This window comes from Eptesicus fuscus, chromosome 23 (genome assembly GCF_027574615.1).
Source record: "Eptesicus fuscus isolate TK198812 chromosome 23, DD_ASM_mEF_20220401, whole genome shotgun sequence".
Taxonomy (NCBI): Eukaryota; Metazoa; Chordata; class Mammalia; order Chiroptera; family Vespertilionidae; genus Eptesicus; species Eptesicus fuscus.
Genome location: NC_072495.1, coordinates 10,971,500 through 10,986,628, shown reverse-complemented (window position 1 = coordinate 10,986,628; position 15,129 = coordinate 10,971,500). Strand labels below are relative to the sequence as shown.

Below are 15,129 nucleotides of genomic sequence, written 5' to 3'. Positions count from 1 at the left end.
AGTAACCACAGTTGCCAGTTTCTTCTAGACCTTTTCCTATGTATTCCTCCAGACTGTTCTATGTATCTATATATTTCTATATTTTATATAGACCTATTTCTACATATACACATAAATATGTAGACATATATATATGAAAAAATCACTTGTGAAAGCTAATTGTCCCTAATATTTATTCTCCTTTGCTGCGTTTTAGCAACAGGACCCCACAGACTTATAGCTGGGCATGTGGCCTATAGACTACATTCCTCAGCCTCTCTTGCAGCTAGAGGGAGCAGTATGACTAAGAGTTAGCCAGTGGGATGTAAGCAGAAGTGATGTGTAGTAGTTCTGAATTACATTTTTATAAGGGACTGCTTGGCCTGCACTCTCCCTGTCCCTGGCTGGCATATGGCAACTACGGGTCCTGTTACATTGAAACCAGAGAAGAAAGCTACATGATACAAATAGCAAAGCCCACTGTGCCTTCCCTCGCCAAACCAACAAGGATCCCACGTGACTCCATATGACGGAGCTTCCAACCTGTAATGGTTTAAAAATATGATCGCCCATCCTTTAGCAATCCTCACATAGAGAGGTGGGGGTCTCTGTTCTCTCCCCTTAAATATACGTAGGCTTGTGGCTGGCTTGACCATAGATAGATAGATAGATAGATAGATAGATAGATAGATAGATAGATAGATAGAGGCAAAAGTGACACTATATAGCCCTGTCTGGTTTTGGCTCAGTGGATAGAGCGTCGGCTTGTGGATTGAGGGGTCCCAGGTTCGATTCCGGTGAAAGGGCACATGCCCGGGTTGTGGGCTTGACCTCCGGTGGGGGACCTGCGGGATGCAGCTGATTGGTGATTCTCTGTCATCATTGATGTTTCTATCTCCTCCCTTCTCTAAAATCAATAAAAATACATTTTTTAAAAAAGTGACACTAAATAATTTCTGAGAACATGTCGTAGAAAGACATATGCTTCTGTCTTACTGAAACACTCACTCTTAGAGCAAAAAGTTCAACTACCCTGAGGCTACCACGCTGTATGGAAACCCTAATCACATGGAGCAGTCACAGGCAGACACTCTGATAAATAGTCCTCATTGGAATGACAAACCTGCTTGTCATTCCAGCTCAGGCACACAGAGGTAAAGAAACCTCCAGATGACTCCAGCCCCAGCCACGTGAGTAACTGCTAGCTATTCAAGTCTTCCCAGCCACGGCCTCTTGGCATCACAGAACACAGTCAAGTTATCCAGACTATGCCCTATCTAAATTCCTGACTCACAGATCCATGAGCAAAAAAGCAATGATTGCTGTTTTCTGCAGTGACAGATAACTGGAATACCATTCACCCTGGACCACACCTCCCTCTGGACTGTTCTGTGGGAAAGAAAGAAGATACCTCATTTCAGCCTTTTTATGTGGGGATCTCTCTGTTGTAACAGCATAGCTTATACCCTAACACACATACTTTTTTTTTTTAATATATTTTATTGATTTTTCACAGAGAGGAAGGGAGAGGGATAGAAAGCTAGAAACATCGATGAGAGAGAGACATCGACCAGCTGCCTCCTGCACACCCCCCACCTGGGGATGTGCCCGCAACCAATGTACATGCCCTTGACCGGAATCGAACCTGGGACCTTCCAGTCCGCAGACCGACGCTCTATCCACTGAGCCAAACCGGTTTCGGCCACATACTTTTGATTTTTAAAAAAAAATATATATATAACAGTATCAGAACATACACGATTCCACAACTTTCTTTTCTTCCTCAATAATGTGCCTTGAAAATCTACCCATGTAAGAATACATTTACTTCATTTTTCTTAGTGCTGTGCAGTTTGTCATGCTGTAGACACACTGCGGTTTATTTAAGCCATTGCCCTACTGCTGGATATTTAGGTTGTTTCCAGTCTCTGACTATAACCAACAATGCACCGTTGGTTAATACCCCTGCACTGCCTCCCTGGGCACCCAGGCTAGTATCTCTCTGGGGAAGATTCTTTCTGGGGAAAAGAAACGGAATTGCTGAGTCAGAGGGTACCGGCTTGTTTTTAGTTTTAATAGATCTTGGCAAACTGCCCGCAGAGTGGCTGTACCAATTTACAGTCCCACCCACAGCATATGACAGTTGTCCGCATCTCACCAACTCTCAATGCTATCAACATTTACTTTTTAAACAAATTAAATACGTGTTTATTGATTTTAGGGAGACCGCAAGGGAGGGGGAGAGAGAGAAATAAAACACTGATGAGAGAGAAACATCCATCAGCTTCCTCCTGCAGGCCCCGTACTGGGGATTGAGCCTGAAACCTGGGCATGTGCCGTGACGGGGAATCGAACCGATGACCTCTGGGTGCACTGGACATGGCTCAACCAAATAAGCCACATCGGCCAGGGCACAACAGCTGTCTCTTGATGCACTGTCCATGGGTGCTTCTGGGACGTGGGGGCAATACAATTGCTGCCTTCCCTTGGAGTCCTTAGCTACCCTCGCACATGATGGTATCTCCAACGGGCCCTTCATTGGACCTGTGCTTTGAGATTCTTTTTCCAGGGGCAGATGAACCACACCGAGGCAATCCAATCCTGGCCTGTGGCCTCAAATGGAACTAGTTGCCAGACGGAGACCTTCTGTTGTGTTTGCCAACTGGGCAGTTAGGTCCCCAACTGGTTAATGTCCCCATAGGTTCTTTGGAGACCCATCCCCGAGTTTCTTTGGAGACTCAGTCCATGAGATCTGCCTAGGTTTGGGGTTGACCCTGCCCCCGGGCTCCAGAGAATATAACTCAGGCTTCGCATGTCAGATCATCAGCCTCCCAATCCAGCTGGTTGATTCAGGGAGGGCCGTTTAGAACCAATGAGACTCAGTCGCAGGACTTTTATCAGAACTGCTGAAAAAAAGAGACTCATTTTTTTACTAGTTTTGAAGGCAGTAGGATGTAAGCCCAAAGTTAATGGGGTTGTCCTGCTGAGAATGAACCCGAGAGAGAGGAAAACAGGACAGAAAGGTAGGTAGATGAAGGCTGAGTCCTGATGATTTTACTTGAGCCCCTGAATCAGACTCTGTCTACCTGAAGGCAGTTCACCTTTGACTTTCAATTATATAAGTAAACATCTTCTGATTTGTTCTGTTTGGCTTTGCCAATTGGTTTGAGTGTCTTCATTTCAGAGGCAAGTGTGACAATCTAGATTAAGATGACAAAGAACCCAGCTTTCCTTCCGGGCAAGGTTAATCACACAAGGTAAGAGGAGAAGCCACAAATCTTGGGCTCATTATTACCGAGCTCTTGCCCAGGACACTGTCATCTTCAAGATGCCAAAAGCAAGGACTTGGAGCCTGGCTGAATGAATCCTTCATTAAGCCAGTAACTAGTCACCCAGAAAATGCAGACCATTGAACAACCATATTGGGTAGTTTTCTACCAAACTAAGAACTTAAACTACTATTTTTTAAACAACTTTATTGAGGTGTAATTTATATACCATAAAATTCACTCATTTTAAGTGCACAATTCAGTGATTGTTATACATTTAACAAGTTGTACAACCATTACCACATCCAGTTTTTATTTTTCATTGATTTCAGAAAGGAAGGGAGAGAGATAAAAATATCAATGATGAGAGAACCATTGATTGGCTACCTCCTGCACGCCCAAAACCTGGGCATGTGCCCTGACCGGGAATCCAACCGTGACCTCCTAGTTCTTAGATCGATGCTCAGCTGCTGAGCCATGCCCGTCAGACACCACATCCAGTTTTAGAACATCTCATCACCCAATAAGATCCTAGGATCTATCAGCACTCACTCCCCACTCTCCCCCTCCCCCCACCAGTTCCTAGCAACCTCTAACTTGCCTTCTATCCCTATAGATCTGTGTTTTCTGGATATTTCATATAAATAGAATCCTACAACATGTGGGTTTTGTGTCTGGCTTCTTTTAGTTAGCATCACTTTTTGAGGTCTATTTACATTGTAGCATGTGCTACTCAGCAATACAGATTTGGTATAGATTTACCACATTTTGTTTACCTATTCACCAGTTGTTGGACATTAGGTTATTTCCACTTTTTTGCCTCTGATGAATAATGTCACCGTGAGTATTACGTACAAGTGTTTGTGTTGACACATACTTTCATTTCTCTTGGGTAGATACCTAGGAATGGAATTGCTGGGTCACATGGTAAATGTATGTTTCACATTTAAAGAACACGCCAAACCGCCAAACCACTACTTATTCTTATTTCTAAATTTGGCAGCAGTGGATTGGAACACGGGAGACACTCACCAAAAACCAGGAGACAGTTCTCTGCACACGGCGCAGGGAACTCCAGCTCATTAAATGTGATTGACTCTCACATCAAGTCACTACCCCCAAAATAGCTCAGAGCGCTGGGGCACCAGAGCGGACAGGCAGCTGTGGAAGAAGGGACCCGTGCTGCAGCACAAAGCAAGTCTCAAACCCCCCCCACCACCACCACCACCACCAAGTGTCTAGCTCAAGACCAATCCAAGGAAAGAAACATGCTTGATAAAGTATGTACTGACAAAACCTTGGGGGAGCCGAAACCGGTTTGGCTCAGTGGATAGAGCGTCGGCCTGCGGACTGAAAGGTCCCAGGTTCGATTCCGGTCAAGGGCATGTACCTTGGTTGCGGGCACATCCCCAGTAGGGGGTGTGCAAGAGGCAGCTGATCGATGTTTCTCTCTCATCGATGTTTCTAACTCTCTATCCCTCTCTCTTCCTCTCTGTAAAAAATCAATAAAATGTAAAAAAAATAAAAAATTAAAAAAATTAAATAAAAATAAAAAACCTAGGGGGAGAAAAGAGGTAAGTATAAGGCAAACGTTGCCAGTAAGAATCGAATGCTAAGACACTCATTTCTCCGAGAGAGAAAATACAATCACAGCACACGACTCAATTCTGCCGTAAATGATGTTTGCATGGTCATAATCACCTCAGATGGCTGACACGGAGCCTGAGAGATGTTTTCCTTTACAAGCCTTTTGGTCCTGATGGATTACTTTCCAGTTTCCTGCTCATTTTATGAAATAGCTCAGGCATATAAAAAAGGACAGAAGAATCATAGACTAGAAAATAAACACATTAACACTCATATTCTCACCCTCATTGTAAGAAATAATAGTGCACATAAGGTTGAAAGCCCTTGTGTATTCTGTGTGTGTGTGTGTGTGTGTGTGTGTGTGTGTGTGTGTGCGCGCGCGCATGCGTGTATTCTTTCTAGGTGGAATTCCCATCTCCTTTCCCCAAAGAGGTCAAACCCTATGCTGGTTATTTCCGGCCCCCACGCCCACCCCAGATCAACTTAGTCTTTCTCTGTGCTGATGCTGACCCTTTCGGACTCTATTTCCTGGGCTCCCTTACTCTGCCTCCTACTGAGGTTTGGCCCATGGCGGGGGGGGGTGGGGTGGGAGGGGGGTCAGGACAGAAGACTGGAAGGCTGGAGGAGAAAGTGGGGGTGTAGTTCCTCCTGTCTCCTCCCTGCTTGGCTGCAGCCTTCAGCTACCTCTGCTCCAGCCCTGTATCCCCCCTTCCCCAGCAACAAGCTTTGACCACCCTCTGGTGACTGACCCCGTCCTCTGTCCCTTTAGGCCTCACACTTAAACTGCCACACCTCAGTAATACCCCTTCCTTAAACTCTTCGCCGAGATCCTCTGGGGAGAGATGTTTCTTGCCAGAGCCCTGCCTGAATCTCCACTACCCTGAATCTGGCCCATCTCACTCGCTTGCAAGTCTTTGTATTTGTACTATAAAGGTATGTATCAGGGCCCTGGCCAGGTAGCTCAGGAAGCTACAGCGTCATCCAGATACACCAAGGTTGCAGGTTCAATCTCCAGTCAGGAAGCAACCAATGAATGCATAAATAAGTGGGAAACCAATTGATGTATGTCTCTGTCTCTCTCAAAACCAATTTTTTCTTTTTTTTTTTTTAATAAATATATTTTATTGATTTTTTACAGAGAGAAAGGGAGAGAGACAGAGAGCTAGAAACATCGATGAGAGAGAAACACTGATCAGCTGCCTCCTGCACACCTCCTACTGGGGATGTGCCTGCAACCAAGGTACATGCCCTTGACTGGAATCGAACCTGGGACCCTTCAGTTCACAGGCTGACGCTCTATCCACTGAGCCAAACCCGTCAGGGCTCAAAACCAATTTTTAAAAAAGATATGTATCACCCTAGCCGGTTTAGCTCAGGGGATAAAGCGTCGGCCTGAGGATTGAAGGGTCTCAGGTTCCATTCTGGTCAGGAGCACATGCCCGGGTTGCAGGCTCCATCCCCAGTGGGGGGCATACAGGAAGCAGCCAAGCAATGATTCTCTCTCTCTCTCATCATTGATATTTCTGTCTCCCTCTCCCTTCCTCTGAAATCAATACAAATAGATTTTTTTAAAAAACTTAAAAAAGATATGTATCAGTAGTAATACATAGTGATGTTCTGAATGTCCTACTTTATTATACATGTCATAGTGTATATATCTCTCTGCGACTTTTCATTTCAGTGTTGCTTTTCTATTTAAAAGATGTATCCATATTGATACATGTAGCTCTAAGTTTCTTCATTCTGCTCTTCATACCCCACTCCATGGTTCAGTGGAATTATCCATTTTTTAGTTGTTATAAACAAGTGATGTGAAAATTCCTGGACATATCTCCTATTTGAATTGTTAACTATGTGGATATGTATTACTTATAAAAACGTATAATGGATTAAAAAAAAAAAAAAGACAGAGAAGCACTAACATTAGCGCTGTGAGCTGAGATGCCCATAGTGTCTTTCCTGCACATCTGATTACCCTCCTTTCATACCATGCGCTGAAGACACAAACAAGCGAGTTTCTGTTGGAGGACTCGAGATCTGCCCCCTCTCCTGTCCTCTGAGGCCCCGCGCGCTGCTCCAGTGGGAAGAAGAGGTTAATGATTCCAGGCCCCAGCACGGCTGTGAGACACCTGGAGGTGCCTTCTTAACACAAGGCATTTGGGCTGAGTTGTAAGTCTGGGATCCAGAAATGAGTCGACATTTAATGCAAGAATTGCCAGCAATGGAATCTCGTGGCAGTTTCAGATCGGGCTCTGGCCCAGGAGCATCAGGAGTTGATGGACAACCTAGTAAATTTCAACAGAGCCATGGTCACCACCAAAATGTGGTGCCTGCGAGCTGTGTCCCTCTCTGGTGGTAAGTTTTCCAAGATATCAATGTCAAATAGATTCTGGATGCTGAGTATACCTAAGACTCATCACCATGGAAACACTACCAAGACTGGCAAGTTGAATTCACCTCAACTGTATCAACTTTATATGGGGAAAGATGCTGAGTCATGTGCAAGGATCGATTAGTAATGTCTGTTATGTGAGCAGTAACTGAAGGTGTCAGCATGCGTATGCACTTAGAAGGCAGGATAACGTAAGAACTAAATGATTACATTAGGTAGTCAGACTGACTTCACACCAGGAGTCTGCCTCTTGTTAGCTGAGTTTTCTCGTAGTCTCTTTTAGCTCAGTTTACTCAGTCGTGAAAGGGCTAGAACAGTGGTCGGCCAACTGTGGCTCGCGAGCCACATGCAGCTCTTTGGCCCCTTGAGTGTGGCTCTTTCACAAAACACCACGTGCGGGCGCGCATGTACAGTGCGATTGAAACTTTGTGGCCCATGCGCAGAAGTCAGTTTTCGGCTCTCAAAAGAAATTTCCATCGTTGTACTGTTGATATTTGGCTCTGTTGACTAATGAGTTTGCCGACCACTGGGCTAGAAGATGAGGTCTAGGTAACAGGCTACGTACTGGTTTTTAAAAATCAGCTTTACTGAGTTATAATTTATATATCAATTTGCCAGTTTTCAGATGTACAATTCAATGAATTTTGGCAAATATATACAATTGTGTAACCACCACCACCATCAGCACATAAAACTGAGGTTCTGTTCAGGCTGGTGTTCTCAGGGGTTAGAGCACTGGCCCGCAAACCAAAGGCTCTCGGGTTCAATTCTTGGTCAAGGGCATGTACCTGGGTTGCAGGTTCAATCTCCAGCCCTAGTCGGGGCATATGCAGAAGGCAACCAATCGTTGCGTCTCTCTCACATCAATGTTTCTCTCTCTCTCTCCCCCCCCCCCCCCCGCCCCCTTCTTTCCACTCTCTCTAAAAAATCAATGGAAAATTATCCTCGGGTAAGGATTAAAAAACAAACAAAACAAAAGGTTCCTAAACTTTTCTGGTTTATCACACCCTTAGTATCTAAGTAAACTTTACACAGAGTCCTCGGGCCAAATAACTAAAAAGTATTTATGTCCTAACAACTTAGTAGCCTTTTTTGGGGGTGGGGGTGGGGGGGTGGGGGAAACACTCTGAAATTGACAAAAATATTTATTTTCATTCTGAAAACAAACAAACAAAATTATTTACTAATGGGAATGTGTGTGCCTGTTGGCTCCCCACAAATTCTCAAACCTTGGTATCCAATTAGACGTGGCTGCCATCGTTTCCTGTTCCATGTTGCTTTTCATATAGCACTTTATTTTAGTCGGAGAGCACAGAAAACCCAACTTTACAAAGACAGGACACCAGCGAAAAGAATGTAGCGTGACCTAATGTACAACTGTGAACTGCCCCACGCTAGCAGTGTAAGTGGCGTGGGGCAGATGTCACTTGTTTCCCTTGCAAATGCAATCACACCATAGAACCCCTGTGACGTTGCTGCAGCTTCATGGGGAAGCCTTGTCCCGGTTCGGGAATGACAAATACAGGCTGTTCCTATTAGCCCCCGAAGATGCCTGTCTAGCAACCCTTGTCTGTTTGTTTTCACTACCAGTATTTTTATTTTCCTTCATGAAACCACCCCTTCCCTATTCTTATTTCCTGTGGTTTAAAGTAGCACTGATTGCAGTTTGAGCTCCAGGGGTAGACATGTAACCAAGGCACGGCCAATCAATGCCCCAGTGACTGGTAAGGGATAATCACATGACTCAAGTCCAGCCAATGAGAATCAGCCCTGGGACTCCTAACTGGAATTACTGGGGAAAAGATGCACTGTTGTTGGTTTTGTTTTTTGTGTTTTTTTTTTTCCAGATTTGCTAAGTAGATGGTAGATGTCAGCCTGGAGCCGCCAGTGGTCATCTTTACCACAAAAAGGGAGATGCAAATGGCCTCCTGCCGGAAACCGAACATTGTCACTTGGTAGTTATGTGAAAAGGGAACCTGGGAAGGCTGGTCAACCTTGAAGCTAAAGGTCAGAGCAAACCACTCCCTATCTAATTGAGACGATGGTAACTGAGGCAACTTCCCCACCAAATAATCATGTAAATCCTTATTGATAAGATCATCTGTCTGTTACTGGAATTACCTGCCTAAGGGCAATGGGTGTATCTCAGAACTCTAATAAAAGGGATAGAGCAAAGGCCAGAGCTTGGCAGTCCTCCCACTAGAGGTGGGCTCCCGCCTGGCCCCACATTTTCCCAAATTGATTCTTTTCTAGCTTCTCTTCATTTTGATTGTGGCCTTCTCCAGAAACCGGACCCGAACGGGATCTCTGAAACACGCGGGACGTGACAAGGGATCCCACACAGCCTCCTAAGAATAAAGATGACAAAGAGGAGACAGAGACACACTCACAGAGCCATCATTGGAGCCCCAGGATCCAGCTTTGCCTGAAGCCGTTTGTCCCTGGACTTCCCAATACATGACCAATAAACCCCTTTTTGGGCTTAAACCAGCAGAATTGGGTTTCTGTCATTTGCAACTAAGAGTTCTGACTAAATGCTATTGGTTTAAAGAACCACGCAAATGAAATGAGACCTCACACGTTCAAAAGTTTTCTTCTAGAGCTAAGCATCTCAAGAAGGGTTCAGAGTCCATATGTTAGGAACCCAGAAAACATCTGACCTACAGAACTCGCACTCTGGCATTTAACAACTTGGGTTTGAATCCTGGCTCCAGCACTTACAAGCCAGGAAACTTTGTATAACTTATTGTCCTCTGTAAATTGGTGATAATGGGATCTATTTCTTAGGGATTTAATGAAATAATACTATCTTCCTGCTTACAGCCTGCCCCACCCTGATGTCTATTCCATACACAGCAGCTAGAGGGATGCCCATTTCATTGGTAGTAAGAGCCAAAGTCGTTTTTAAAAATATTTTTATTGATTTCAGAGAGGAAGGGAGAGGGAGAGAGAGAAAAAAACATCAATGATGAGAGATAATCAATGATCAGCTGCCTCCTGCACACACACACACACACACACACCCACCAGGGATTGAGCCAGCAACCCAGGCATGTGCCCTTGACTGGAATCGAACCCGGACCCTTCAGTCTGCAGGCTGACGCTCTATCCACTGAGCCAAACTGGCTAGGGCAAAAGCCAAAATCTTTACAATGGTCTACCTACTATGAGGTCAAGTTTAGGGAAAGAGCCCTGGCTGGTTTTGCTCAGTGGATAGAGCATCAGCCTGCGGACTGAAGGGTCCAGGGTTCGATTCCGGTCAAGGGCACATGCCTGGGTTGTGGGCTCAATCCCCAGTGGGGGCGTGCAGGAGGCACCTGATCAATGATTCTCATCATTGATGTTTGTTTCTCTCTCTCTCTCTCTCTCTCTCTCCCCCTCTTCCTTCCTCTCTGAAAAAAAAAAAAAAAGTTTAGGGAAATACCGCTTCTAGCTCTCTCCTTCCTTGTTGGGAGGGGCAAGGTCAGGTTTCCAGTGATGTAAGGCAAGGCAGGAAAGGCTCATTAAACCACCTGCCACCGTGTCTGTAAGTGACCTTCTGTGGTCACACCACCGGCCACAGGGCCACGCTCAATTTACCAGCAAGGCTGAAATCCCAAACAGCTAAAAACAAAATAACCATAGCGACCTGACCTTGCCCCAGAGTCCAGTGAGGCCCCACAATCAAAAGAAATCAGATCTTTTCCTCTGGAAATTCCCAGAGATTATGACTTTAGGGGGGAGGGAGAAATTCAAAAGACCTTTCAAATCCTCTAGGGCCTGCGTTAGGTTTCCTCGTTCCTCCCTTCAAGTGTAAAAGGGAAGGAAAGGGAAAACCCAGTGATATTCTACATTGCCCCAAGAAAGGAGATCAGAGAGATGCAAGCATGAAATCCATGAACCCCAGATTCTGAGGTAGATTAGGAAAATTAAGATAGACCGAGATTTTCTGGTGAAAAAAAAAAAAGAAAGAAAGAAAAAACCTTTCTAGTTCCCCTCTGTCCACCTGCCTACCTGCTGTAACCCTCTTATTCCCTAATAAATGCCTCATCTGAAAGTCTGTCCAATACATACACGATGACAAGGTACACCCTACTTATTACACATGTATTTCCGGAGGCTTTCATCTCAGGAGTTCAGAGCTCTCCCATTTAATACGACAGAGAGGGGCCTCCCAACACAAGGACACACATGTGAAGCGAACATTTAGAGAACTAAGCTCTAGCTCCAGCTTTGTCACTAAAAAGCTGTGTGACCCCGGTTACATTCGTATGCCCAAGCTGCAGTCTCCTCATCTATGAACTGAAGACACAGTGTTTTCCACCTCCAGCCCCCCCGGGGGACTCCGTGGCCTTCCATCCATCACTGACCTCTGATCCAGAAGCTGCCAACCCAAGCATGCGGCCAGCAGGGGTGAAAGCAGCCACACAACCTGTCACCCAAATGCCTCAGTGTGCATCTGGGCTGAGGCAAGGGTTATGCCCTCATGTCAAGTAGGGAATTGATGCTCCCTCTTCCCCTAGTCCACTCCATGGCCGACTGCTGAAGAACGAAGCAGGGACGTCACAGTTTCCACCAGGTGAGCCCTTCTACAACCCTTGCTAGGCACCCAGGGATGAAATCCAGCATTAATGCCCAATTCCTCCCTGTCCCTCACACACCTGAGCCCCAGAGACACCAAATAAGAACACAACAAATCAAACTGTCTCCTTTGCAACCTCTGCCTGCCAAGACTTGCTGTCTAATTGCTGTTAATTGCATTAATCGCATAGCTCTGAAGTGTGAAGACTCCTCCTTCTCCTAGGCTAAGGCAGGACAAGGGGAAGGAATGATGAACAACAAAAGCTCCACACAGCAAACCTCTTCTCCCACTCCTGACCCTAACACCCCCTCCGTGGTTCCAAGGCTGGACATGACATGACAGCCCAGTAGGACAAAGCATTTAGAAGTGGCTGAGTTGCCCTAACCGGTTTGGCCCAGTGGATAGAGCATCGACCTGCGGACTGAAAGGTCCCAGGTTCGATTCTGGTCAAGGGCATGTACCTTGGTTGCGGGCACATCCCCAGTGGGGAGTGTGCAGGAGGCAGCTGAATCGATGTTTCTCTCTCATCGATGTTTCTAACTCTCTATCCCTCTTCCTCTCTGTAAAAAATCAATAAAATATATTTAATAATAATAAAAAAGTGCTGAGTTTCCTCAATGGCAGTGGACCCACAAGGGTCCCCAGGGAGTTGGGTGGGACCCAAGCTCCAGACCTGAAGGAGAGGGCACTAACCCACACACGCTGGACAAGCCAAGAAAGGGATACCACTGGTTCTGGGTACCTTACCCTCTGCTCATGCCTAAAACTGTCCGTCTCTCCAGCACCCCTCTCTCTCTTCATCCGGACCTGCTGCCTCAGGTCTAGGAGGACTCATTACAAATACCCTTGGCAATCACTTCTCCCCTCCTCTGGACACTGTAAGAGGCCAGCCAAGTGCAGACAAAAGCTACATGCTCAGGGGAAATGTCATTGCTCAGGCTGAGGACAAGGAGGAGTGCGCAGAGATGTGTGATAGGACCTCAGGCAAGCAGAGCCTAACTCGGAGAAAACAAACACAATAGGGTAGCTGCAGAGGGAGCAGCCCCATCTCCAAAAATGGTCCAGGAGTCCCCTCGGCCAACTCCAAGGTTTCTCGGGGCGTCTCCAGTCACCAGGGTAGGGAGCTGAGGCCTCAGAGACTCAGGAACAAATCCCCCTGCCCGGACCTCAAGGCCACAAAGCCATTCTCTCAAGGGGCCTCCCTTGCCTCCGCCCCCACCCCACCCCTCCTCAGGCTCTGGGCCAGAAGGGTGAGGCACCCTCCTGAGGGAGGCAACCCAGCTGTCAGAACTGACAGATGCCGTCCACCACGCCAAAGTCAGCCTGCAGCAGCGCCTGAGAAGCACCGACAACCAGAGCCCCGAAGGCGGAGAACAGGGAACCCTAGTCCCGAAGCAGAGCCGATGAGTTCAAGGTGAACGTCTCCCAAGCACATCTTCCCAACAGAGCTGCAGCGGAGGGCTGCTCCCCAGGACAGAGGGGCAGTTGAGCGGCCAAAAGCCGAAGGGTGGGGTTAGGGGAGACCCCTGAGGAGGTGGGGGCTGGGCTGTTCTCTCTGAGTCCCAGCATAGACCTGTCCCCGCAGGCCTCCCCCACAGGGACACGCCTGGAACTTCCCCTCAGAGGCCACAGACCAACTTTCTGCAGCGACGGAGGTGCTCAGAGCAAAGAGCCGGTGCGAGGGAGGGGGAACGGAGGCTTTGCCCGGGCGCCCCAAGTGGGAGGAGAACTGAAGTGCTGGGAGATGGGAGGGGGCTGGTCCATGCGGACCACCAGCCTCCAGGGCCTGGCCAGGGACACCCCTGGGCCCTGATGGTGCCCACCACCCGGGCTGGGGGAGCAGGAAGGGGAAGGTACTGCACCCCAGGTAGCCGAGTTGAGGGGCCAGGTGGCCCGGCCTTACCTGCAGTTCCTGAAATTCTCCCTCCAGCTCGTGCCACTCGCGCTCGCAACGCTCCAGCTGGCCGGACATGGTGCAGTGGCGCGAGGCGGCGGCGGCGGCTCCCGCAGCGTGGCGCGGCGGGCCACCAGCACCCCACGGCCGTGCGCTCGCCGGCCGTCTTCAGAGGCACCAGCTGTTCCTGCGCAGCCGGAGCCACGCGCGCACCTGACGTCACAGCACCCGCCCCGGCGCCCGCCCCACCCCCTCGCCGGGAGGCAGGCCCCGCGCATGCGCAAGCACCTCCCCCTGGCTCCGCCTCCGCGGGCCGCGCGCTGGTCCGGGGCCGTTTAGAGCTTGACGGGTGCTAGCCTGGTCTGCCTTTGGCCCCTGGGGAATGGGTTTGCGCCTCCAAGATCTCTCTTCTAGTTGGAGCTGGGGGACTTGTTCGCAGGCTGCATTTGCAGAACTTATTTTATTTAGATTAACTAGATTGTGTTTATTTGGGGTGCCTGCGGGTCGAGAGGGAGAGAGGCGATTTAGGGGACTTGAAAGCTCGCCATCCCTTAGCATTACCTGGTCTGAGCCAAAGCCAACAGCCTGGAATGCTAGAACTGACATTGCCTATCCATCAAGGTCGCCGAGCAGGGCGGGGAAGCACAGAGAAGGCCCTGTCATCTCACATTGTCATCGTGTACTGCAACTAATAGCATCCTAGATTCCTGCCCTCTGACTCTGGGTGACTATCTTGACAGCTGTTTCTGTCGCTCAAATAACACCAGCGCCTCAAAGCTAACTGAATCCAAATCCCCCTCCCCCTCAAGATCTGTCCCTGCCTAGCTTTCCAGCCGCATCTCTTATCTCACCCCCATCTCCAGCCACTGTTTTTTCTCTTCCTGCTCTTGCATTACTGGATGCCAAGAGCCAATCTCTAAAAAGAGCACCTTCCCAAGGAGAAGTGAAAATTCCAGGGTCTTAGGCTCTGGCCCGGTAGCTCAGTTGGTTAGAGCATCATCCAGGTACACAAAGCATGTGGGTTCATCCTGGGTCAGGACACATACAAGAATCAAATAATGAATGCATAAACAAGTGGAACAACAACAAAGGAAATTCCAGGTGCATTTCCTTCATCTGCTTCCCATAGATGCCCTTGCTCACAATAGTCCCAAAGACTGTAACAAGCAATTTGTGCAAAGACGTTTATAGCAGCACTTTCCAATCAGCCACACACTGAAAATATCCCAAGTGCCCACAACAGGGAGATGGTTAAGAAGCTACATCCTGTCCATTTCATGTAATACTATATGGTTGTTTAAATGATCATTATGGGAACTAAATGCATGCCTGTAAACAGGTATATGAAATCATGGTAAGTAAAAAAGCAGAACCCCAAACAATCAGTATGTATACTAATTAACGTTATACGATCATTGGTGTACCCTGAAAAAGATTGGGTGAACTT

General features: G+C 47.5%; 1 protein-coding gene across 2 annotated transcripts in view; it reads right to left on the bottom strand.

Moving 5' to 3' along the window:
• TMEM120B (transmembrane protein 120B) overlaps positions 1 to 13,830 on the bottom strand; it is a 36,553-nt gene extending 22,723 nt beyond the window's left edge. For both annotated transcript variants that reach the window (XM_054712467.1, XM_054712468.1), the window contains exon 1: positions 13,692 to 13,830. In XM_054712467.1, coding sequence (XP_054568442.1) covers positions 13,692 to 13,760 — 69 coding nt within the window. In that variant the 5' untranslated portion in view covers positions 13,761 to 13,830. The remainder of the gene's footprint in view (positions 1 to 13,691) is intronic.
• Positions 13,831 to 15,129: the final 1,299 nt, after the last annotated feature.